This window comes from Antechinus flavipes, chromosome 3, assembly GCF_016432865.1.
Source record: "Antechinus flavipes isolate AdamAnt ecotype Samford, QLD, Australia chromosome 3, AdamAnt_v2, whole genome shotgun sequence".
Taxonomy (NCBI): Eukaryota; Metazoa; Chordata; class Mammalia; order Dasyuromorphia; family Dasyuridae; genus Antechinus; species Antechinus flavipes.
The window spans coordinates 6,439,053-6,465,513 of NC_067400.1; the positions used below are offsets into that span (position 1 = coordinate 6,439,053).

The window sequence follows — 26,461 nt, forward strand, 5'->3', positions numbered from 1 at the left end:
GGCTTCCTACTGTTTTACAATTCACTAGTTCAAGGTGGAAATGTCGAAGCATGTTCCATCACGCTGGGTACACCGGCTTCTAAGCAGCCCCAGGAAATAAACTCGGCCTCCATAATGACATCCACATACAGGACACAGTGATTAAAGATGTTTGGGGCTTGTTGTGTTGAGAGTTTTTAGATTCCCGGTTTCTAATAGAAACTTATACCTCTATAAATTTATTCCTGTAAAACTTATACCTATATATATATTTCTATACCTGTATATATACATGTATGTATGTATATGTATATGTGTGTATTTATTCTGCTTATACCTATAGATTTGGGCGCTACTAGAAGGAGAAAAACAATAACTAACCACAAAACCAAAAAAAAAAAAAAAGGAAGAAATTGAGCAAGGATGTTTTGAAGAAGAGGAAAGTGGGTGGTAAGTAGGGTGGGGAAGGAAAGAATTGATTCTCCTGGAGAGCCTTGCTGTGCAGATGATCATCTTGCCAAGGAAGATGGCGAGGGATTAGGAAAGGGGCAGAGGGTCACGGCGATGGGATTGGCTGCTGTGTGTGCGGCCAAAGTCGTGTCATGAGGGATGGAGAGGGAATCGGTGAGCTCCAATGCCCTAGTCCCAAGCAACTTCTCTCATTCTGGGGTTCCTTGGTAACAAGTCCTTGGTAAGACTCCACTGGGCTAAGTGTGAGTTTTTTCTTTTTTTCTGATCAAAAATATAAGACCAAATCTACCTAGAAAATGAATTAAGCTATTACCATATGCCCCAGGAACGTAAAGCATGGCACTGTGCTTGGAGTGAGGAAGAGCTAGATTTAAATCCTAACCGTAATACTTCTAGCCAAGTGACCAAGAGCAAGCCACTTCGAAGGCCTCAGTTTCCTCAGCTGTTACAGCGGGGATAATAATACCTGTAATATCTAATAATATCTGTATTAAGAACCTCATAGAGTTCTTGTGAAGGTCAAAGAAGATAGTATATCTAAAGGGCTTTTCAATCAAGTAAACATTTGTCATGGGATTATTTTGTTCCAGGCACTGTTCAAAGTATGGGAAAACAAAACAGATTCTGCCCTCGAGGATCTTACACTCTTTTGGCAGAAACTGGCACGGGCAGGCTGGTCCACACCCACAGTGTCTCTGATCATTCTTCCCTCGATAATCACTGAATTCATTTACTTCAGAATTAGGTAGTTGCTCCGGGAGAGAAATCACTTCCCAATACAGACGCACACATACAACACATACACACGACGGCAAGAACCCGAGGTTCCTAATGCCTTCATTCTCTGCTGGAAATTTAACTTGGGGGGAAGTTTCCCCTTACTCCCACTTGAAATTACACCAATTAAAGTACAGTTCACCACCCGCCCTTCTTGTTGCAACGAAAACAACTCTGAGCCTAATTTTAAAAGCTATAAACCTGTTTGGATGCCGGATTCCCGGCTCGCAATAAAAGCACTGGAGAAGAGGGGGTCACAGTGTTCCGGGGGGCGGAAGGAATAGAGAAAACTATTAACCCTCAAACACAAAGTCGATGAGCTTCTGGAGGTGACTCCTGCAAACGAGGTGCACCTGGATCTCGCACTTCACGGAGTTCTCTTTCTTACCCTGCAGGGATGAGGCATGGGACAAGAAGACGGGATCTTGGAGGATTACAGACCTAGAACCAGACGAGACTTTGGGTCACGTAGCCAGAGGATGGTCAGTCTGGTCCCAGAGGCGGGATCTCAGCAGCCATCGGATTCTGCGCCTTCCTAGTCCCTTCTTGGGCAGGAAGTTCTGGCCACGAGACCCGTCCTTCCTGGTCAGAGCTGCCTCTTTTACAAAGTCTGAATGTTGGACAAGTCGCTTCGCCTGCTCCTTTCCCGTTGTAACACGCTAAGGCACTCAGTGGCAAGTCGGAGAGAGGGAGGAAGAGGCCACGGAAAAGCCAGGAGATCGGAGGAGGAAGCCACGTGGGCTTCTCATCTTAGGGAAGTCAGGTCTTCGGGCCATCCCAGGAGACGGAACCCAAGAGTCCAGGAGCACGAACCCTGGGGTGAAGGGGCGTCCTAACTGGTCTGCCTGGCAGGTGACTGCACCTTCAGGATAGACACCCACACACACACACACCACACATACATACACACACCACACATACATACTCCCACTACACATACAAAAACATACACATACATACACTCATGAACACACATTACACAAACATATACACACTACATACACTATACAAACATATACATATACACACACTACACAACACACACATACACACAGTACACAAACATGCACATGCATCATGCAAACACACACACTACACAAATACGCACACACACTCACACACACCCCCCAGAACAACGAACTTGCCTTGTATTTTGTCACTATCTAGGAGAAAATCCCTGATGAAAATTCCTTGGTTCTGCATGTACCTGGTCTTACCCAGCATCCCCTTCGCCTTCTGACTGGCTCCCCTGCCCCCACGGTCCCCAGCCCACGCTCAGGTGTGCCTAGGAATCTGCAGTTTCCAAATTCGCTATTAATCATTTCCCCTCAGTCTTCCCAGTTCCTGCCAGACCCCCAACACCCCCCAGTTAAATCTGTCAGGCTCTCAAAGCCCCATCAGTGCCAGTGAAACACATCATTAGCTGAGTAATTTTCCTGTTTACTTCAAACACTTTTTTCCCCCCCAAACTGGGAGCCGGGCAGGTCTGATCAGGCCGGGCTTTGGAGCGAGCAGCAGCGTCCCCAATTTCTACATCAATGCCGCGGGCCATGGGGTGCAGACAAGTCTCAACTGAGCACTCGCCAGTAGCCCAGCTTCCCGGCGCCTCTGGTCTTGCCTTGCTCATACCTTGCATGTATTGTCATGTCTCCGAGGCTCCCCAATCTGTTTCATCTAGAAGGCACACACGCACTCTCACACACCCCACATGTTCTTGGACTTTTATTTGAGGAGAGAAAAACAACCTCGCGCACACCTGCTTTGCAGCCACAGCGCCCTTCTCATCTCGGCATCCTTCGGGGGACGGAGCTGGGGACGGGGGGCCACGGGAGCCCAGACAGGGCCCCGATGGCCGCGCCAAGGGGAGCCGGCCGCCGTTGCCGTAGTGATGCCTTATCTCCTCCACAAGTGTCAAAACGGGCTCGGAAAGCCGGCTGCTGGGATGGGCTGTTTGGGAATTCCACCCTAAAGGAGTCCCACTGTTCCCTCTCCCCTCCTGGGAACCAAGCGAGGGGACCCAGCCCTTTTTCCCTGGGCGCCTTCGCTATGGATTGTCCGACTCTCGGAGGAACTTTCATGCAAACATACGTGTTCCTCTTTTCCTTCTGTGGGGGAAGCAATGGCCCTGGGTGGGCTCTCTGGGCTGTGCAAGGGCTCTTGGGAGTGGCTGGACCTTGTTTAGTCTGAGTGGACAGATCAGGGAAGATTCCTGGGTTCGTTTCCCAGTCTATAAAATGGGGTATTAAAAATACAGGTTCATCCGTGGGGTATTTGGAGGCTGCTGTTTGCAACCCTCTCTGCATTCTTGGGACGTGAGGTGTTGGGCTGTTATTAAGACTTGGCCCTTACATAACAGTAATTGGGCTTGTAAATGGGGAGGCAGGCCTCCAGCCAAAGGCGCCATTTGCAGCTTCTAAGCCGGCTCACCCTACTTACCTTGTGGCCTTTACCATTTTCCTATGACCTCCCCAGGATTTTTCTTTTTAGAAATGGAAAACTTGAAAGGGAACAGGACCCATTTCCCGGGCCCAAGGCTTTATTTTCTAGAATGATTTGATTCCATAGAACTTCCCTTGGAATGAGCATCACGGCTCCCCTGCCTGACTTGCTGTAGCCTAGAACCCGGCTCTCTCGCTCTCTCTCGCCTCTAAGTCATTGCAAGGCTGGTTTTCTTTCCTCATCTCCGTGTCTGAGAATACCCAGATCCTTCTGAGGTCCAACTCTGCCATTTCTGGGTTTTTCTTGATTCCTCTAACTCTTAGCACAGATGCACTGTCAGTCAAATGGCATTTATTGAGGACTCATTGTGTGCTAAGCCTGCAGTAAGCACCTCCAATTGTCCAAGGAAGGCATTGGGCAAACAAAGCAAAGCCTCCCTCTCTTCCTACCTTAGAAATATTATCTGTTTGTTTATCTGTGTACAAGGTTGTTCCCAACAAAATACACGGGACTTGGGGACCAGGGCCATCTTGTGGTTTTCTTTGTAACCTCACTGCCTGACAATACCTGGCACATAGTAGGTACTTAATGAAGCTAATAAATGAGTGTCAAATTGAATTCACATTTTAAGCCTGGTGTGTGTGTGTGTGTGTGTGTGTGTGTGTGTGAGAGAGAGAGAGAGAAGAGAGAGAGAGAGAGAGAGAGGAGAAAGAAGAGGAGGACGAGATGGAGAAGAAGAAGGAAAAAAAGAAGCAGCAGCATCTTAGGAGGCTCTCAGAAGAAGAAAAGGAGGAAGAGAAGGTAAAGGAGGAAAGAGAGGAGAGGGAGAGAGAGAGAGAAGGACAAGAATATAAAAGGAAGGAAGGAGGGAAGGAATGATGGAAGGAAGGAAAGAGGGAAACAAGGAAGAAAGGAAGGAAAGAGGGAAAGAAGGAAGGGGGATTTAGAAATGAAGGAGGGGAGGAAGAAATGAAGGATAGAGGGAAGGAAGAATAGGAAAATCCTGCCTTGGCTTTCTTAGGACTCCCAGTCCTTACCATCAGCTCTGCAGCTGGACAGTCTTTTATTTGTTGTCTCCCTCAATTATAGTACGTGCTTCTTAAGAGAAGACACTGCTTTAGCTTTTTTTAAAAAATCTTTTCTATTTGTAGTCCCAGTCATAATTAATGGATACTTGTTCATTTATTCTTCAGTGACTTATCACTGTGTCACCTTTAAGGCTTATACCTTATATACCATAGGAATTTAATAAATGTTGAGTGAATGTATGATGGATGTATGAGTGAGCTTATGAACTGGTAGTCAGTCCATCCACCCTTTCCCCCTCGTTATTCAAGGATTACTTGATTTTAATTTTTTTCCTTTTGTAATTGGCCATGTCTCTAAGGATTTTGGCTTTGTTAAGTGAGGGCCCAACAGTGAGCCTTGTGACTTTGTGCCTACTTTCTCAAAGTGCATTCTGTAAGGGGAAAAAAAAAATCTAAGGTTAAGGAATAGAGGAGTTATCAATAGCAATCCTGAATGACCAGAGGAATCACCAAAAATTCTGAGCTTTTGACCCATATGTGATTCTTCTAAACATATTTCCACATTGATGACGCTGCACAAGAAAAAGCAGATCAAAAGGGAGAAAAACGAGAAGGAAAAAACAACAAAAAACAAGCAAACAACGACAACAACAAAAGGTGAAAATACTATGTTGTACTCCACATTCAATTCCCACAGCCCTCCCTTTGGGTGCAGATGGATTTCTCCATCACAAGTCTATTGGAACTGGCCTGAATCATCTCATTGTTAAAACAGCCACATCCATCACAGTCGATCATCACATGATCTTGTTACTCCTGTATACAATGTTCTCTTGGTTCTACTCACTTTACTTAGCATCAGTTCCTGCAAGTCTCTCCAGCCCTCTCTGAAATCATCCTGCTGATTGTTCCTTATAGAATAATAATATTCCAGAACATTCATGCACCATAATTTATTCTGCCATTCCCCACTGATGGGCGTCCACTCAATTTCCAGTTTCTTTCCACTACAAAAAGGGCTGCCATAAACATTTTTGTACATGTGGGTCCTTTTCCTTTTTTTTATGATCTCTTTGGGATACAGACCAGCAGAGACACTGCAGGATCAAAGGGTCACCTGGTTTTCTTTAAAGCAGACCTCTACTCAGTCCCCCTTCTACTCTACTCCCTTCCAAGAAAGGATGGCCCCATTCTCGACTAACTTGTTTCTTAACCCCCTAATTGCAAGATTCAATTTCACTGGAAATAGGCAATATCATCAGAATGAACTGGGGGTGAAAAGAGTGAGCGGGAGGAAGGAGTCGTCCCACTGGATCAGTAAATCTGACCCATCTCATCTGATGAGCTGCTGCTGGCAGAGGCTGATACATGAGCCTCTAGGGTTTTTCCATTTCCCTAATGGCACTCTGGTCCAATTGTGAAATGCTTTTAAAAAAAAATCTTGTACAGCATAACTTAGCAATTTGGACTGAAAGTAGCTGCAAACATCACAGATGATTTGATCCCATTTGTCAAAAGCTTGTCATGCTGTGAGGGTCCTTTGAGATCTTCCCTTTACCAGAAAGTGAATTTATTGCTACCAATAAATTACATTTACTTTTCCCCTCAAAGAAGTAAAATTCTTCCCAAATACCTCATTACTTGTTCTTTTAATAGAACGGGAAGGGATGCAGACTGTGCATTTTCTAAAGCAAGTAATCTGTCATCGAGGAGGTGGAAAATCAGTCAGTTTAGTCGATAAGCATTTACAAAGCACCTACTCTGTGTAAGGTACTGAATCAGGGAGACCACAGAGGGAATTCATCCCCTGGACAAGGAGATATGACACCTACATGACCTCAGAGATTATCCCCAGATTTACATTTTTCTAGGGGGGAAAAAAAAGAAAGAAAGAAACAAAAAAGATTCCAGCACAGAATTCCAAGTTCACCTGCCTCATTTGCTGAAACATGTTCTCCATTCTATGAAATATTGTCCAGGGTTTTTTTCTAATAGACTATTAAATGTAATATAATTCAAGGCTTCAAGCTTTAATTGCGAAGGATAGCACAATGCAAGCAGCTGAGAATTATGTGGCTAATGTGTTTCTGTAACCACACTGTTTCTCCCTCCACTGGATCCTGTGACAGGCATTTTTTTGCATCATGGAAAGAGGAGAGAGAGAAGAACGCATATATTATTTCAAGGTATAACTAGACAGTAATTGGAATAGTCTGAAAATGTAGTTCATTTCACCTCTAGCTAGATTCAACCCTCAAAGGTTTCTGTGGCATTCTGACAGTTTTCTCCAAATCTTTGTCTATCTAATCCTTTAATTAGCAAACAAAAATGCAACCGTGACATTTCAACCAGGCTAAGCTAATTTTCTGGACAAAATTTGCCCTCATCCTAGAGACACATCCTATCTGATGTGCCGTAATCTCTGCCTCTGCACCCTGGAGAAACATTAATTCAGGATTAAATATTAGCTTTGCTATCGAGCCTCATGTGTTCTGATTCTCTTGCTTTAATGGGAGGCTCTTCGCAGAGATGAGTGGCTACTGGACGTGGTCAGGAAAAGGTTGGAGAACCCTTGGTGGGAATTAACTTATGACGTTCCAAGGAATTCTCAGAGTTGGTACCGGGTTCAGATTTGAACGCACATAGGAAGAATTTGGAGGGGGGAGGAAATGATCATGTTTACCAAGGGGGAACCAACTTGTAGATCAAAATTGCTTTTGTGACTCATAGTCAACATCAATAATTAATGAATATGGGAAATAAAGCCAGTGGATTAGGATAGAAGCTGCCCGTGACTAGGGTGGATCTATGGTTGCAAGGCATTGGACGATCTATATTCAGTGGTTATTGTCTCTTCTTTGATGGAAAAAAGAACAATTTATACAGAATTAAATTTGAATCACTTAAGATGGCACTGAGACTTTTGGAACACCTTGTCCTCAGATTTAAAGCTCCTGACAACCTTTGGCTGACTAATCCCAATTTTTAGCATCCATCCCCATTTTATAGATAAGGCTCAGAGGTGCGATGAGTCACCTCATACTTGCTTCTGTAAAGAGAGTCTCAGAAGTGAGACCCTGGACCCAAGTTTTTCTGGTGCCACGTTTGGGCCTCTCTATTGTGGAGGTCCCATGACTCCATGTCTATGACAGTCTACTCCCAATTCACAGTGTTGTGAGGTTCTAATGAAGTAATGGACAGAAAGTGCTTCATAAACCGTCGGGCACCAAGTAAGTGGCTCTTACGATGGTGACATAAAGTTCCTTCCATGAAGAGAGTACTTTGTCGTGGAACTATTTTGATTGTACTCAGAAATTAAAGGAAATGCTGAAGAAACCATCCCAACTCTGTGATATCACTGGATTTGCTCCAAGGCCAATATTTTCACCCTCCAAAAGGCCCCGATCCCTCAGTTTCTCTTTTGCACACACATCTCTCCAAAATTCGCCCTTGAATGGGAGACCAGAACAAAAAACAATGAGAACTTATTTTATGTGTGGATTGCAAGCATAGAGATTTGTTGCTGGAGGGGAGCTCAAAGGTCATCCAACTCAGCCTACACTATTTACCTATAATTCCCACCTTACAGGTGAAGAAACTGATGATTAGATATACAAGGGAGCTGACTCAAAGTCCTACGTCTAGTGAGTCACAGAATGTAAAAGGAACCGCATCTGTCTCGTGTGAAGACCAGCAGTCTTTTCTCCCTGCAGCTTAGAAAGAACAATACCCACCAAGGCGCCCCAGCAGAACCTCCTCTTGGAAGGAGCATCACGTCGGCTCCCCCAAGTCATTGGTGCAGCTCTAAGGCAAACAAGCTTAGGTTGCCCATGTTTTCGGAACTCTGGGCGAACCCCCCCAGGTGGGACGGGGTGTGAACCACAGACACGAGTGGGCCCAAAGATGGCGGCCAGGACAGCAGAGGCAGTGCCATATTGCCTCATACCCAGGCAGAGGTGTGCGTATCTTTGCAAAAACACACGGAAATCCAACTAAACCAGGATTGGAGTGGGTTCAATGTAGTAGCTCATATTTACATAATATTTGAGAACATAATCAATTTTCTCTGGTGAGAACATGACTCGGATGATCTTAGCCTAGAAGGGAATGAGCAACTTGTGCTGGCCTTTCATTTTACAGATGGCAAAACCGAGGGCCAATGAAATTAAGTGACTTGTGTCACACACTCTCATGGGCAAATCTGCAAAGTCTACGAGAGAAAGATTTCAGAGCCATGTTTCTCTGTTTGGTGGGAGTCACGCTCAGTCTTCTCTGAGTTATTCATCCTGGGTGCTCTCTCAGGTTTCTTAAAAATTCCCTATTATTAGGCCCGGCCACCTGGTTTCTAGCTTTGCCAAGTTCCTTCCTCCGGTGCCTTTGTGTTCAGTGGAGGAAAACAACATTTCTGGGTCTCAGAAAAAAAACCTGTGTATTCAGTGCCCACGCTCCCTAGGGCCAGGAGTGGACACTGGGGACACAGCAGAGCGGAAAAGGCACGACTCCTCTCACAAAAAGCTCCTAGAGGCTCGATTCCAAGGCAGCAGAATGTGGTGAGGAGACTATTATAACTGGAGACTCAAAGAGTGGACTGGAATCTTGCCTCTGGCATTGACTAGCTGGGTATCATGGGCAAGGCACCTAACCACTAGGAGCCTCAATTTCATCATCTCTAAAATGGGTGCAATAACGCATACCTTACATGCCTCGTATACCTAACAGAGTCTGTTAGCTTAGCTTCTCTCAAGGGAGACAACGTTCTCATATATACACGGATCCAAATGTAAATAAATACATACGTCTGTGTGCGTGTGCTTCTATATTTGTGCGACTACCTATACCTAAGGTATGATAGCTCCCCCAAAAGCCTTTAATACAGAGATCATCTAGGTCAGCCTCCTCATGTGACAGATGGAGAAACTGAGGTCCAATCAAGGGAATTGACTTTATCACCAAACCCTCAAAATATGGAAAAGTAAGAACCGGCAGGGACTTCGGATACTACTAAGTCTGAGTCTCTGCCCTTTGCAAATGAGGAAATGGAGGCTCCTGGCTCGTGATTTGCTCAATCACGAGGCTAGATAAGCCAAGCTGTGAAGTCCAGCCTTCCTGCCTCCAAGGCCCCTTCCGCTTTCACAGACTGAACGGGGCACTCGGGACAAACATCAGAGACCTTTTCCTCCCGGGTCTTTCAGGATTTCACTCGGTATCCATCATTCACTTTTAGGCAAATTGGAAAAGGGCGTGAGGAGGAATTGAGTGACAAGGGGAGCCAAATTTTCTTGTTACTAACGCCTGGTAGAGGCAGCAGGTCCACACCCTCCCCTGACTCCCTTCCTGATAAGAGGTGTGCTAGGGAGGCGGCTCCCTGCCCTCTCTAGTAATGTCACAACAGTCAGTGGCTCTGGGAAGCAGGTCTGCTCGTCTCGGGGCCCAGGCACCCATAGGTGATTGGACTCGGGAGGAAGAGGAAGATCTGGCTCATCTTGTTGTTTTTCAGAGAGAAAAGCCTGGCAGACTCCACCGGCAAGCCGCCCTCCCTCGGACCGGGGCTCCACTGGTCCAGGTATAATAGTTTATCGGCCAACGGATGTTCTCCGTGGTCGGCTCTGTACAAAATGTCCCGAACGACTCCCACTCCCTCCTGGGGGAAGCCTCTTGCCTCAGTGGGATCTCGATTTACCATCAGCCTTGTGATCCCGGCCCCGGAGGAGGCAGGGAGAGGGGCTCCCCAGGTCTCCCTGACGGAGACCCCACGGAGGGTTCGGCCCTTAGGAAAGCGTGTGCACAATTTATTAAAAAGAAAAATCCCAGTTTTTAGCGGTCTCCCCTCCTCAGTTGGAAAATCTCTGTGCTCGGTGGCGTGTTGGAACAGGCGTAAAGACACAAACAAGCCTTGGCCCCATCTCCTGCAGAATGGGTTGGTTGCAGATGTTCTTCTGCAAGCTACATCTTGCCTTTTGCAAGAACATTCATCTCCCAAACACATCATTTCACCTACTTAGCCTGAAGCACAGGGGGAGGAAAAAAAAAATCACAGGCTGCTTTTTCTATTAACTCTTAAAACACACCTGAACTCAGGGAGACACAGGGAGGCAGGCACTTTTGATGTTTTTACAAGCAGCCAAGTCCAAGTGGCCGGCTGAGCTCTGCAGACCCGCTCGGTGTCTGTCTGGACTATTTTCCGGCCACCGGCTCCGACAAACAAGTGGGGGAGCCAAAACGTGTTGGCCATAAGACTTCCCAGCTTCCCTATGTAACAGCCTTCCCGGGCCAGCACTGACTCATCCCACTAGAGACATTAGCTCATGGCCATGAATCAGTGGGGAGAATGCTGACCACAGCCTCTCACCGGGGTTTCCAGGGGGTAGAGAAGAAGTGCTTGACTGGGAGTAAAGAGAGAGAACGCACGGGGAGCCAGTGGGCCGGGCCAGCTCCGGGCTGGACAGCGTGACGGGACCCCGCTTGTGGGCAAGAAAAGGCCTTTGTTGATTGGGAGACTGGCTCTCGTTGTTTAGTCGGTCACTGCTCCCAAAGCCGTGTCAATCAGTCTCTCCAAAATCAAGTAATTGTCACAGGTGAGGCGAAAGGTACTGAATTCAACAACACACACACACACACACCCATTCTCTCTGACTCTGTCTCTCCTCTTCTCTCTCTGTTTCTGTCTCCTTTCTTCCTTCTCTCCCTTTCTCTCTATCTGTCTCTGTCGTTCTCTCATTTTCTGTCACTCTGTCACTCTCTGTTTCTGTCTCTATCTCTCAGTGTGTCTGTCTCTCTGTATCTCTCTGTCTGTCTCTCCTCTTCTCTCTCTGTTTCTGTCTCTTTCTTCTTTCTGTCTCTCTGTCTCTTTGTGTGTGTCTCTCTCCCTGTTTCTCTTGGGTCTCAGTTTTTCTGTCTCTGTTTCTGTCTCCTTTCTTCCTTCTCTCCCTTTCTCTCTATCTGTCTCTGTCGTTCTCTCATTTTCTGTCACTCTGTCACTCTCTGTTTCTGTCTCTATCTCTCAGTGTGTCTGTCTCTCTGTATCTCTCTGTCTGTCTCTCCTCTTCTCTCTCTGTTTCTGTCTCTTTCTTCTTTCTGTCTCTCTGTCTCTTTGTGTGTGTCTCTCTCCCTGTTTCTCTTGGGTCTCAGTTTTTCTGTCTCTGTTTCTGTCTCCTTTCTTCCTTCTCTCCCTTTCTCTCTGTCTGTCTCTGTCGTTCTCTCATTTTCTGTCACTCTGTCACTCTCTGTCTCTGTCTCTTTCTCTCTCTGTTTCTGTCTCTGTCTCTCAGTGTGTCTGTCTCTCTGTATCTCTCTGTCTGTCTCTCCTCTTCTCTCTCTGTTTCTGCCTGTCTCGTTCCTCTTTCTGTCTCTCTGTCTCTTTGTATGTCTCTCTCCCTGTTTCTCTTGGTGTCTTGGTTTTTCTGTCTCTGTTTCTGCCTCCTTTCTTCCTTCTCTCCCTCTCCGCACTCTCTCTTTCTCTCTCATTCTCTGTCATTCATATTCTCTCTCTCTCTCTCTCTCTCTCTCTCTCTCTTCTCTCTCTCTCTCTCTCTCTCTCTATTTCTCTCTCTCTCATTCTGTCACTCTCCCACCCCCACAAGGATAAAACCTTTCACGTTCAAGCTTAAGACCCTGGGTTGCTTTCCACCCGTGGTTCCTTCTCCTCATAATAATGATTTCTTCGGGGCTTTAAGATTTGCACGCTACCTCTCTAGGTGACGACACCGAAGGCTAACCACCTTGTCTTTTGGCGGCATCATCTCCATTTTCCAGAGCGATGAGGAAAGGGAGGTTTAGAGAAACCAGCTCCCTTCCCCCGGGGTCACTCTGCTTATCACTGCCAGAGGTCACAGTCTGTCAAACGTACTGCCCACACTTGGGCCACAAGTCTCCTGCCTGTGGCCCAACTGGAAAAAAGTGTAATTTTAACTAAATAAATCCAAATGCAATAAAACACAGATGACATTGCATTTTAAAACCATGTTAACGTGTGGCCGACAAGGATTAGAGGCCTCTGTCCTGCTTGGGTTGACCCTCTCTGTGTCTAATCAGTGACTGAGACCTCCCAGTGACAGAGCTTCCCTGAAAGAACATGGACTTCTTCTGCAGGGAGGTCACGGAGGGCGGCTGGGCTTCCTCAGTGAGGGTCTTCGGGCAGTATGGCCCATGTGGCTCCGGGGGTTCACTTTGGGTCCTGAGTTGGTTGAACCTCCAAGTCTGTGATGCTCTAAGTCACCCCTTCCCTTCCCTGCCCCGGCCTCTCCCAGGTACTACTCCCTTCCCTGCCTCTCGGCCTTGTTTTGTTTCCCCTGCCTAAAATTCCCACAATTCTTCTAACTCCCGCCCATCTCCCATCTCACAAAGGTCAGCTTTAATGTCACCTATTCCAGAAAGTCTCTCCTAACCAGTCAGTCCAGAAATGCCGTTTCTGTCCCGGAGAAGTCCACCTTCTCCTTTCTCCACCGCTCGCCTGTCACTTAGCGCTGCTGGTCCAGCACTGGAGAAGGGAATAAGCATTTTGAAGGACTTCCTCTGAGCCAGACACCAAGCTAAGTACAAATATTCTCCCGGACGATTGCCGAGGGGCGCTTGGGGGAGCCGAGAAAAACAGAGTTCAGTCCTTCCCCTTAAATCTACCTGGTGGGTGAGCTGAGCAAGGCCCTGCAGCTCTCAGTGAGCCAGGCAAGCCATCCTCCATGACAGACAAGCTGCTGAGCTGCATTGCTGGAGGAAGTCTTCGCTCCCAGAGCTTCCAAGTCAATGCAATGGGTGGACAAAAGATACCGCCTCAGCTGGGTTTTGAAGGCAGGGACTGTAGCCCTTTCATTGGTCTCATCTGTATCACTTACTAGGGGCGCTGTCCATTTCCTTTGCACAAATGGGAAAGAAGAGCTTGTTTGTGATTTCACTGAGAGAGGAAATTGTCTCTAACCACGTGGGCTGGCCCCTTCTCAGCAACTCAATCGTAGAATCCTTTATGTCCCTGAGAAGTTCAGTGAATCGTCCAGGAACACACGGCCAGAGATGGCAGACGTGGGCCGTGAGCCCTTTTTTCCATCTCCACCACGCTGTCTTTGTTGTGTACATAGATGGGTTTTAACCAAAATGGGCACGTGGGTGATCGGGTGAATTCTCGCTGCCAGTTGGAAAAGAGAGCTCACCGATATAATCTCACTCTGTGGGCTGGGGGCTCCCCCGCCATGACTCCCCCGGGTCTAGCACTGGCCCCATGCTACCTGGTCATCCCGGCGGACATATTAACCCTTCCCTGCGGCCACAGCAAGCCTGTGATTCCCTCAGACAGAGCCGGGGAGAGCCAAGGAATAGGAGTCTCAGTGCCGGCTGGGTAAGATGGTCCTCCTTCCCACTTCCCTCCAGCTGCCGTGGCTTTTCCTGTCATCCTCTGCAGGCCAGAATTCTATCTGAAGGCCAGAGACGCCCTAGGGAAATGGTTCCCAAGCCATCAGCCAACCTTGCCTTTGTACCACCTTTCCTCCGTACCCTAGAGCGTGCTTCCTCTCACCTCTCCCTCTTATATTTCTGACTTCCTTCAAGTTCTGCCATCTCCAGGAGGCCTTTCTAGGCTCCTCTCCATTGCTCACGTCTGCTAACCCTTCTCGGCAGTGTATTTTGTACATAGCATCTCTCCTAGTAGAATATAAGTTCCTTTGGGGCATCTAAGGGAGGATTCCAGTTCAGAACCTGCCTCCAAATGCCCATTTGCAAAGAACTTTTCTTGTTGTAGAAGAAAGAACAGCAGTTCTTGAGATGAGGAAGGGCTGGGGTTGAGGTCCAATTTCCCAGAGAATAATCATTCCCTAATTCCAGACTTTCTGGAGACCCAACAGGTTCTCCACACGAGAACGTCTAAGGCGTCATAGGGACTAGTTTTTCCCCTTTTTTTGCATCCCCAAGACTCAGGACCACGTGCTCGGCACCTCGGAAACATTAATTAATGCCCGCTGACCCTCTGAGCCCTTCATCAGCTGCAAGTTTGAAAAAATAAAACCAAGAACAAATCCAAGCTGTCACCTAGTATAGACTGGCAAAGGTTTACAGAATGTCACGTAAATGTTCTCTGCGATTATAATGATTATCATCTCATTTTCACCTCCAACAGACCAGCGACGGGGCACCAGGGGTGTCAGATGAGAAGTGAGACTCAGTAAACCACAGTTAATTGTGCAAGGTCACTCCCTCAGGAGGTGCCACAGGAGGCATTGGAAGCCAGCTTTCTGAGCATGGTGTCCCACCGGGCCACACTGCCCCTCTCTAGTTATCCGCATCTCTGGCCTGAAGGGTAGTTTTGGTTTTGGTGAGAAGAGGCCTTTGTGAGCCTCACGGATGCACAGGGGCCAGCACGTGTCGGCACTCAAGTGCCCCGGTTTGGAAAGGACCTGGGAGAGCGGAAGGCCATCCCGACGAGGGCAGCCTGGAGGGCCTCGAGCTCAAATGAAGAGGGCTCAGATCAAGATGGGACGAAGATACTGGGAAGGTTGAGTCTTAAGCAGGGAGTCTCAGAGTAAACAGGAGAGTGATTCCCAAGCATCACAAAGTCTGGCCTGTGGAGGGGGGTTAGATTTTGTTCTGCTGGACCCCAATGGACAGAACTAAGAGCTGAGAGGTGGATTAGGTCTGAGGTCAGAAAGAGCGATCTGATGACCCGAGCTGGCCCGATGGACACTGGGACGCCTGCGGGGGTGGGGAGCTCCCTGGCGCTGGGAGTCACACCAAGGCTGGCCACTTGCCCTTTCTACTTGTTGTTTGGTTGTGGCAGAATTAGTACCGAAGACATTCCTGGATTCTGAATGGGCCATTTTGAAAGCACCAGGTGGCATAATGACCCCACACTGCCAGGCTAATGTAACCCTGAAAGGGGCTGGAAATCTTGTGTAATTGAAAGCTCAGGGACCATGTGAGACTGAGGGGAAGGCTGAGAATGTGAACCCCAGCCTCACGATCAAAGCCCTGCTCCCACATGGAAGGCCTGCTCCTATTTTCTGCAGAAAGAAAGGTGGCTTTAATTCTGAACCCAGCTCTCCATGCCTTTTGGGGCTCCCCAGAACCCCCTTTTTACCACCTACCCACTTGGGGGATCATCCATTTCTCACACAGTCCTCTCTGGGCTGGCAAATTTAGGGAGCTTTTTTCTGCTTTAGGTGGGACTGGGCAGGTCATCTTGATTATGTATTCCTCTGAAAGGCCAGGGGTATACCATTGGGATATGCTTAAAATATTAAAATAGTTGGTATTTAAAAAGACAAAGGAGAAAACTCGTGAGGATGAGACTTGACAAGAGGCAAAGTGGTGATTTTGTGAGGTAATCCCTATATATTTAGGAGTCACATCCTGTCTCTGTGATCTTGAACAAATCACATAGCCTCTCAGACTCTGTTTACCCATTTGTCAGGTGTGTTTCTGTCTAAGAAGGTTTTTGTGAGAATCAAGTGATGTTATTTATGTAAAGCACTGCAAGCCTTAAATTACTATATAAATATTATTTATTATCTTCATTATTATTACCTTCTTCCTTTCATAGAACACAATTATTCTACCAATACTGAGTGGGAAAATGGAAGCCCTCAGCTGTCCAAAATAAGAAGAATATTTTTCAGCATCTCATCTCTCCATTTACTTCTAATTTATAAAAATAGTTTAGATCAAACTTCCCTTCTGGATGCCCTAAATATCTCCCACAAGGGTTTCTATAACAGGGTCTCAAGCTTATGCCTTGGGGAAGGAGATAGAAGAAGGAGGGACTTCAGCAGCCCTAAAGCAGACAGCCCCAAGCTCCCCTTCCCTTATCCTTTAGGCTCCCCAGCAACCAATAAAAAAGAACATGACATTTCTTCCTACTTAGGCACCTCTTGGGAGGGACCTTTCCCCTTAGGATTTCCCTCAAGTTGGCTCAACTGGGGAAAAAGGAGAAGAAAGAAGAACAGACACTGAAATTGTGAAACTGGAACAGTTAAAAATTTTCTTCATCAAAATCCCACGAGGACCTAATGCTGAGCTCTACTACCAAAAGTAGTCTTGGAAGTTTAGATGGCACAATGGAAAGTTGGAAAAGCTTCTTTAGCAGAAAAATTTGGGAGATTTCTGTCTATAGATTAGATGATTATTCCTCTGTCATCCCCCTCTTAAAAAAAAAACTATCCTCCAAATTGCCCCTTGTTGTTTTGTTGTTGTTGTTATTGTGTGTGTGTGTGGGGGGGGGTTGATTGATTTAAGATGACAAATTTACTCTTAATCTAAGAACCAGGGTTATTTTGATTGATATAAGATGACTAAATTACTCTTTATCGTACAGAACCACAGAGATGAAAAGAAAAAGAAAGAAGAAGAAGAAAAAGCGGGGATAGCTTAGAATTTTTTTAGCTACTGCTCTCCTTGTTCCTAAATACGAAAGGAAAATTTGTTAGTTTCAAACTAAATTGAACTTAAATCGAGGAAATATTCTTTTTTCCCTCCCTCCTTCCTTCCTTCCCTCTTACCCCTTTCTCCCTTCCTCCCTCCCTTTCTTCCTCATTGCTTCCTTCTGCTCACCTTCAGTGAGCAGAGCACTGGATGATGGAAAGGCTGTGAGACTCAGGAAACCTGGGTTTCCATAAACTCTGACAATGAACAACAACTAACACAAAACACTTGCCAGATTAGGGAGTTAAGAATTTCCCTCCATTTTGCAGATGGGAAAACTAAGATTCTGATAAGTTAATGATCTCATTCATGGCCTGAGGAATGGTTGCACTCAGGTTTCTCACACAGCACCGAGCTGCTCCTCAGCCTTCCTTCCCAGCTTTGGCTTCATTGAGTTTTTGATAAGCACGTCTTTGACCAAACAGCAGGGAACCAAGCGTGCTCTGGGGTACTCCACTAGAGACCTCCTGTAAGCTGCCACCAAGCCATTGATGACTCCTTCTTGGACCCTGCTGCTCAACCAGTCCCCAAATTGTGTGATTTGGGGAAGTCACCTCTTTGAGACCCAGTTTCTTCATATAAGACAACAAGAAAATTGCCTCCCAGGGCTGTGGTGAGGAAAGTGCTTTGTAAATATTAAGTCACTAAGGAATTAAAAGCTAGCTAGCTAGCTTCCTTCCTTCCTTCCTTCCTTCCTTCCTTCCTTCCTTCCTTCCTTCCTTCCTTCCTTCCTTCCTTCCTTCCCTCCCTCCCTCCCTCCTTTCCTCCCTTCTTCCTTTTCTCCTTCCTTCCTTCTTTCCTTCTTTCCTTCCCTCCTTCCTTCCTTCTTTCCTTCCTTCCTTCCTTCCTTCCTTCCTTCCTTCCTTCCTTCCTTCTTTCCTTCCTTCTCTCCCTCTTTCCTTCCTTCCTTCCCTCTTTCCTTCTTTCCTTCCTTCCTTCCCTCTTTCTTTCTTTCCTTCCTTCCTTCCTTCTTCTTTCCTTCCTTCCTTCCCTCCCTCTTTCCTTCTTTTCTTCTTTCCCTCCTTCCTTCCTCTTTCCTTCCTTCCTTCCTCCTTCCTTCCTTCTTTCCTTCCTCCTTCCTTCCTTCCTTCCTTCCTTTCTTCTTTCCCTCCTTCCTTCTTTCCCTTCTCTTTCTTTCTTCAATCATGACTTAGCACCAATTATATTGGATGTTGATATTTTTCTGCCTATACAACTTCCTAGCTAGTCCCAAATTAAAAATAATGATGATGATAATTTGATAAGCCACCCCTGCTTGGCTTTGGGGAGAAGATAGATTTTGAAAGGTGTTTCTTTGGTCCCCACTGTGTGTGAAAGATTTCTGCTCTGACTGTGATGTATTTTTTACACTGGGAAGAAGAAAACGATAAGCAAGACGGAGATAATCATATGCCTTCGCTCTCCCTTCTGTGGTAGATCAGCCTCGGCTCACCGCACTTCACAAGCCTTAATTAAGTCTCATGGCAGCCCTGCCAGGGAGGTATTATCACACCCATTTAACAGATTGGCATCGAGACTCTGATTCGCCTCAGGACCCAGGAGTCTTGCTCGGGCCTTTGCTTAATTAAGGAGACACACTCTGCAGGAGACTGTCAGATGTCTTTCTCCACCAGAGAGGAGGACCCGCAAGGTCTAACCAGCATTCTTTATAATTAACACCACATGGAAACCACCCCAGGAAAACAAACAAACAGAACCCAAAGCACAGAAGCCCTTTGAAATCCACTTTTAATGAATCGCCCATCTCACATGACTTGGAGAGAGGGCGCTGGTTCTGAGGCTAACTGTGGATCACAGGCCCAGACCATAGGGGATCTTCAAGGACAATCTCCAACCCATCCATTTTACAGATGTGGAAACTGACATGGGGGAAGGGGGGCGGCGATGACTTGCCCAATCAATCCATAACCATTCATTACGCACCTACCATGTGCCAAGCACTAAGCTAAACACAGGCTATTAAAACCTAAATAAATGAATCAACAAACAAATGAACAAATCAATGAAGAAATAAAGATATAGGATAGATATAAATGAATGAAGTAATTTCCCTCAAGAAACTCCCTTTCTATAAGTAGATTTGAACTCAAGTCTAAGGACCTGTAGGATGTACCATGGTATAGTATGCAGAGGGCCCCAGCTTCAAAGTAGACATTTGGTGATCATTCAAATTCACTGAGCCTCAGTTTGTACATCTGTAAAATGGAGATATTGAATTATGGCATGGCTCCATCTCACAAGGCTATTGTAAGACTTAGAATTCACAGAATTTCTGTTTTGGAAGGGCTCCCTATCTGTCCAATTTGTATGCTCTCCCCCTTCCCAGGAGAATGAATCTAATACCAGAATGGGTCGAAGGCAGCCCTTTTGGTCAAAAGTCAAAGTTCTTTGACCTAAGAACTTCCAAAATCCCCCACCCGATATTTCCTGATGACAGGAAGTTGTAAGGAACTTTCTCCACTGAGCGAATCACATAAAATATACTTAGCACAGAACCTGATACATAGAGGTCTAAACAGATGACCTATGACATCCAGAGTCCACAGGAAATGAGTGGGGTTGTGGATTCTAACTCCGGGCCTGGGACTCTGAAGTTTAGCCTAATGATGGGTTCTCAGTTTAAAGCAAGTTAAGAAGGCTCAGAGCAAGGCTGAATTGGTGTCTGCTATTCCTCCTGGCTATCTTAATGGTCCAATCTGCCCCTGAATTCAGAAACGCCATTGGGAACTGCTCAAAAGTGAGGGAGGGGCTTCCAATGGGCATCCAGTTCTTTAGACATTGAGGGGTCTAAGGAAAGACATCTGCCTGTTCATCCGTGGTGGAGCCACGCTCTTCGAAGGACACTTCAGAATGTTTGACACTCCCTCGTTGCCTCTGCTGAACCTCCATAGAAATCTCATCCCAATCTTTACCTTCCAGGGATTTTTGCTCTTAACTCTCACTTTAGTCACAACGGTCCAAATGACACACTTGTTATCTTTCTAATGCTTTTCTAATTGTTACTACCATGTATGGAACAAGGGGGTGGATGTGGCTTTGCTGACTCCTGGTCACCAATGGCTAAATCTGCCCTGAGAAAGATCGACTGATCTGCCCTTCTCTACTGGAGCCAGATGTGGAAAACATCTGTAAGGTAGATCTGACCGAAACTCACAGATGGGAACTCACTCCAGACATTTATCTATCGCACAAGCCCTGATAAATAACATGAAGTGGTGGTTGCCAGTTCACTTTAATTTTAAATGATTTCTGACATGTTTAATAAAACATTCTATTTTCTTTGGACCGCTAAAACTAATTAAGACATTCGTAACGATTTTCGCCTCAGTTTCCCTGAGTTATTCCCCCCCGATCCTATGCACATGTGCCAATTAAAAATAAACTATCAGCCAGGGAACTGAAAAAAAATATTCCAAGTATATTTACTCTTTTCTGATTGCTGTTTTGAGCCAATTTCAAAGATTTAGAGCGTTCCACAAAATGGCAAACGATGAAGATCTCTCTCTTATCATCCCTCCCTGCCCACATCTTCTTGGGAAGGAACTAAAGTTATAGGTTTACGGTTTTTAAATGAAATTATATTTGATAATCATGAAAAGGTAAGGAAGTAATTTAATGTAAGAAAATGAACAAGAAAATCCATTTGTAGGAGTTATGCTTTATTTAAATGCCAGCTTCAGTTAATTCCATGAAAGCTAAATCTCTAAGATTAATAAAAGAGGATAGACTAATTCTTTAATTGACAACCTCATAATGATTCTCTTAGGTATGCTTTTTAGCTTCCTCTCGGTTTTCTGGGAAAACTGTGAAGAACCATTGATCCTTCCCTTCCTCCTGACGTCCAATCTCCCAACAGGCTGCCCACTGGAATTTCACTCAAGGTTTCTACTTTTTTTTTGTCATCCTTTGTCGGCGTTCTGCTGCGTTTTGATCTGGCCCTCTGGTGTAATCAGTAGAGTTCACAGTGTAGAGACACTACTTTCTCTCCAGATCAAATTGACAACTCATTTTTACCAAAGAGTAAGGCCATTGGTTCCAAGGATCTGCCTCATTTTGCCATTGAGTAAATGAGACCACACGGTTTAAGGGAAAGAGATTTGGAATCTATGTGTCATGGGCTTTGATAAGCACTGGAGATCCTCGTTCAAAAGTAAAACCGACCTCAAGGAGTTTACGTGCCAGTAGAGAAGAAAGGAGCATCTATCTCTTAGGCCCAACCTGAGTATAACACGTGAAAGGCAGTTGCCGGAGGAAATGGACTAGCAGCCAACCTTGGGAAAGTGACCGTGATGTAAGATGTCACAGTTCAATTTAGCAATGGGTTTTACTTTTGGGGATGCCTCAGCACTTCATCCAGTTGATTTACAAACAGGAAGGAGTTTCTTTTCTAGGCACAGTGCTAGGTGCTGGGGATACAACAAGAGGGAACACTAGCTTCTGGATTTGAGGAGCTTACTTTATGAGAAGTTTTGTATTCATCCTCAATACTGGGACCTTAGAAGCATGAGGGTGAGGAGAAGGAACATACCTTGGCTCTACCCACAAGGAACTGGGGCTGTGATTGACTCACTGTGCTTAAATAAATGAATGATTTCTGCAAACAAAGATTCTGCCAGAGGAAGCCTCCAGGTAGGACTCGGGTGCCCTGAATTGATGCAGGAAAGATCGGATGGACATGTGGAACTCCTCTGTGAATGGATTCCCCAGAATGCTTCAGGAAAGGAAGCTGCTAGAAGATTCTCTCCCAGCAAACCTTGCCTGCACATCTTTGGGATGGAGCTGAGTCTGATGACCCCTCTCAACTTCTTCCCATCAGATTCCCTGAAAGGGGAGCATTTGGTATCAGATTTCAAGGCCTCTCCTAGGTGCCTTATACCTGCTACCTTATACCACAGGTGACCCGATCAGGTAGCCTGACAGGACCAAAGGATATAAAAGAGCATCTTTTGTAACTCCAAGGAGACCAATGGAGCTCTTACTAGAAGACTCTGCTCCCCTGGGCTGAAGCTTCCAAGACTTTCCTATTTGCTCCTATTAGTGGCCACAGATCCCCAAGTGAAGCTTCCATGGAAAGAAGACTGGCCAAGAAGAATGTTCTCAAAACTCTTAGCAGAAAGACCACCAACAGTAAACGTGGAGGGGGGAGAAGGTACAGAAGTGGAGGGGAAAGAGAACAATTGTGTTCATGATTATAATGTGTTTTCCCCTCCACTGAGTTGGCTCAGTGACCCCTTCAACAAATAAGTGAAGAGGTCCAATTTATTTCTTTTGTTGTTAAATGTGTCCCAAGAATTATCCTTGCAACCCCAAACTCCCTTGTTGGTCAAGTTCGAGGTAACAGGACAATATGAGGGGGCATGAAGAGAGCTGGAATCTCAGGATTAGTAAACAAAACAAAACTTCCTAATAAACAGCACCATTTTTTAAGCATTTATTAAGCACCCGCTTACCATTCTCTAGATACTGTGCTAAGCAAGAGACAGGTAGTAAGGTCCTTGCCCTGGGGCTTATCCAGCAGAGAAGAGAGGACCAAACACATCACAGAAGTGAATCCTCAGGCACAATTTGGACTAAGTGTCCCATGCCAGCCTTCTCCTTCAGATGCTGGGAGCTTTTCTCATCGAGATACTTCTGATGGGAATGGCCATTGGGTGGGTGCTTTCTCTGTACCTAACTCAGGGGCTCTGTAAGATCGTCTCTTCACTCTGAAGAGCATTTAAAAATCATCTCTTTCCTCAATTTCTGCATTTGGACAATGAATATCATCATTCTCTTGGGGATCTAGATTCCAAGATTTTTATCTTTGGAAAAAAAATATTTCTCGTACTTCTCCCTCTAAAATTCAATGGCAGCTGACTAGAGAGAAAGAAGGAGGAAAAGGAGGAAGGGAAGAGAAATGATAAAGGGAGAGAGGAGAGAAGAAAGGGATAAGAGAGGAAAAGGGATAAAGGAGAAAAAAGGGGAAATGAAGTAAAGGGAAGGCGCAGAAAGGGAAAAATGAGAGAAAAGATAAGAAAGAAAGGAGGAAAAGGAAGGAGAAATGAGGGAATGAGAAGGAAAGAAGGAGAAAATAAATGAGAGGAAGGAAAAGAAAGGAAAATGAGAGAAAAGATAAGGAAGGAAGAGGAGGAAAAAGAAGGAAAGATGAGGGAAGGAGAAAAGAAGGAGAGAGAGTAGGAGAAGAGGGGAGAAAAGGATTCACCTTCTTTCTTAAATAAAGGACTTGGTTTGGTAAGTTTTATGACACTCAGGAGGCAGACATCTAGAGCTGGCCTCCAACCTGAACCGTGCAGCCAAAAAAAAATTACTTTGCAGAACTGTAATTACTTTAAAGCAATTATTTAATTCCCATGACAGCAGCTTGGATGAAATGCCACCTCTCTGTTGAGTTAGAAACTAAATCAAAATAATTATTTAAACCACGAACGGCGAGAAGTCCCTTTGAACTGTACATCCCTCAGCGTGAGAAACACAGGACTTTCCAGCGGGCCGTGCAGTGGAGAGGGATGGTGATGAGACGTGAAACCAGACCGACAAATGGTGGGGTGTTTGCAGATTTTAAAGAGGGGGCGCAGGGAGTACATACAAGCCAGGCTGCCGATGATGAGGTTATCGAACCCGGTTCCCCAGCAGCAGCAGCTCAGAGGAACGGGTCCAGTTCCCTGCCTCAGGTCTGCTATGGGCACACTGTCAACGAGGGCCTTCCATCCATCAACCACGCAGCCAGTGGATGGAAAGCCCTGCCCCGTGGCTCTGTGGCCACGCCACGTGGACTCCATTCTCACGTCCCGAACGTGGCTTACGTCGCTATTCTGCCCCATCGCCATCACTCACGCCAACCAGGGACCGTGCGGATGCCTGAGGGGTGACGGCCATTGGTCCGACTACGCGGTAGGTCTGAAGGACCCGAGTTCAAATCCCAGCTCCCGTGCACACTGTCAGATGACCTTAAACGAGGCACCTACTCCTCTCATAATTATAACACCTTCCTTGGAGGCTCGTTGGAAGCATGGGATGATACAGGCCGTGCAAAGCATTTAGCAGACCACAAAAATGCTACAATTATTACATTACTATTATTATAATAATTAGAGGGAGACGAGGAGCGTTTTTAAGCACCTAATGTGTGCCAGGCACGGCGATAAGCACTTTACAAATATTATCTCATTTGAGCCTCATGAATATGGGAGGGAGGCGCTGTTCTTATTCCTAACTTAGTTTCACGAGGCAGGCCAAGGTGACCGGATTTGCCTGTAGATTCACCCTTAGTGTCAGGGGCTGGAGTCCAACTGGGGTCTCCAGAATTTCCCAGGAGCCCAATTTAGCCACAAGTACCATTGCTCTTTATATGAGCGTGCTTCCCAGGAACTAGAGAGGCTCCAGACAAGGGACCGCAGCTAGTCTCTGGAAGGCGGACTGATCATTCCCTGGTATATGTGATTTCTTAAGTGAAGCCCCCAGTTCCCCTTCAAGGCACAGAGGTTCGCAAACAAAGATGGACCCCACCGGAGGCAGGAGCCATGGACGGATGCTGACCTTCTGGGGAACAGCCAAAGGATCTCTGCCCATCCAGAAGATCCTTTCATAATCAAGGAAATCAAGGAAAATCAAGGAAATCAAATCAAGGAAATCAATCAAATCAAGGAATCAAGGAAATCAAGGAAAAAGCACTGACAAAATGACCCAATTTGGGAAACATCAAGTCATTGCTAGTTCCAGCAAAGGCTGAATTTAAAAAGTGAGGGCTTTTATTTTCCAAATGTTACATATGGCTCCTGAGAGCATGTATTCAAATCTCAATTCTGCCCTGATTTCTTGTAGACTCCTACAGTATTTCCCCTTTCTGGGCCCGTCTCCTTCTTTGTAAACTGAGTCACCAAAGTCTCCTCCAGATCTAATATCTGGGACCCATTGAATTCCCAATCAGCTAAGACAAAGATGATCTGACATCTCCGGTGAGGCAGTGCCCCCCATTGTTGACAGCAGAAGCCCTTCCCCTCGGTGGGCACGCATAGGGGTACGGATAGCGCCGGACAAAGACAAGGCCTTCACGTCAGACAGATTTGGATTCAAGAGGCGGCTCCCCTCCTTGCCAGCAGCATATGACCATAGACAGATCTCTCGGAGCCTCTACTTAACTCATACATAAAATGCCCAGAAAGCTGGTGTAACCTCCCCAACCCGGAAGGTACCCAGCGAATTGTAAAGCACCCCACTTTTCATATATGTCTTATACATGGCAGGTAAGCTTTTTTTTCCCACTGAGGCAATTGGGGTTAAGTGACTTGCCCAAGGTCACCCAGAAGGCAGATTTGAATTCAGATCCTCCTGACTTCAGGGCTGGTGCTCTATCCACCGCACTCCCTAGCTGCCCCTGGGTGAGCTTTCTGAAGGCAGGGAGGACTTCGTTTTTTTGTTTGTTTTTAACCCTCAGTGTCTAGTTCAGTAGGTGACGGTGCCTAAATAGACAGCTAACACCTTATCCAACGGATAATCAATTAAGAGGCGTTTAAGAGATAACCAAACGCCAGGCAAGTCACTTCTGTCTTTTCCCTGCAATCCGAGCTTGCGGGATTCTGGACCAGAATCCCCTGGGCTAGAACAAGAGCTACTGGGCAAAGACAAACAATTCCCTGAGTGGCAAAGGTGCGAGTTTTAGGAATCACGCCACGGAAGAAAGGAGGAAGCTCTGCATTTTCAGCCCGAGGTCCCCTCGTGCGGTCGCAGGGGTCTCCCGGGGACCTCAGAGACGCCGGGCAGAGGAGGAGCAAGGCCAGAAGGGACGAACCGTCCACTTACCGTCCACGTGGCCGACTTGGCGGTGCTGGACTGCTGAAAGGAGACGTCGAAGCTGTGGGGTCCCGGGTAGTCTGTGTTGGAGGGGATGGCGGGCGAGGGAGACAGGGCGTCGAAGGTGGAGCTCGGCTGCGCGTAGGGCGAGGGCGCCGTGACGCTGTTCTGGGCGTGATCCGTGTTGTAGGGGCTGGTGGATGAGGAGCCATTTGGGATCTGCTGGTCCATACTGTTCAGGAGCCCCAGGTTTGTGTACTGCGGCTGCAGGGAGAGAGAAGGGGGGACCGGCACGTTAGGCGCCTGCGGGGAAGAGCCGGGCCTTTGGGGCGCCCACCTCGAGGAAGTCAGTCGTCAGAGGCACGGATGATGTCAGCCAGAGAGGCTGAAGGGAGTGTGATCATCACTGACTGACATTGGGGAACGCTCAAGCCCACAGCCCCCCGAGAGACCCCTTTATCTACCTGTTGGAGCAAAGCGGTCAAACCTCATCACCCCCATTGTACAGATGAGAAAAGCGGGTCTCGGAGAAGGGAAGTGACTAGCCCAGGGCCACTTGGGAGAGATTTGAATCTAGGCCT

The 26,461-nt window shown here is 46.5% G+C and overlaps 1 protein-coding gene across 6 annotated transcripts in view; it reads right to left on the reverse strand.

Moving 5' to 3' along the window:
• The window catches only part of TP63 (tumor protein p63), a 214,277-nt gene that overhangs the window by 49,495 nt on the left and 138,321 nt on the right, over nt 1-26,461 (reverse strand). For all 6 annotated transcript variants that reach the window (XM_051991652.1, XM_051991651.1, XM_051991655.1 and 3 more), the window contains one exon: nt 25,890-26,144. In XM_051991652.1, the coding sequence (XP_051847612.1) occupies nt 25,890-26,144 (255 nt within the window). The remainder of the gene's footprint in view (nt 1-25,889; nt 26,145-26,461) is intronic.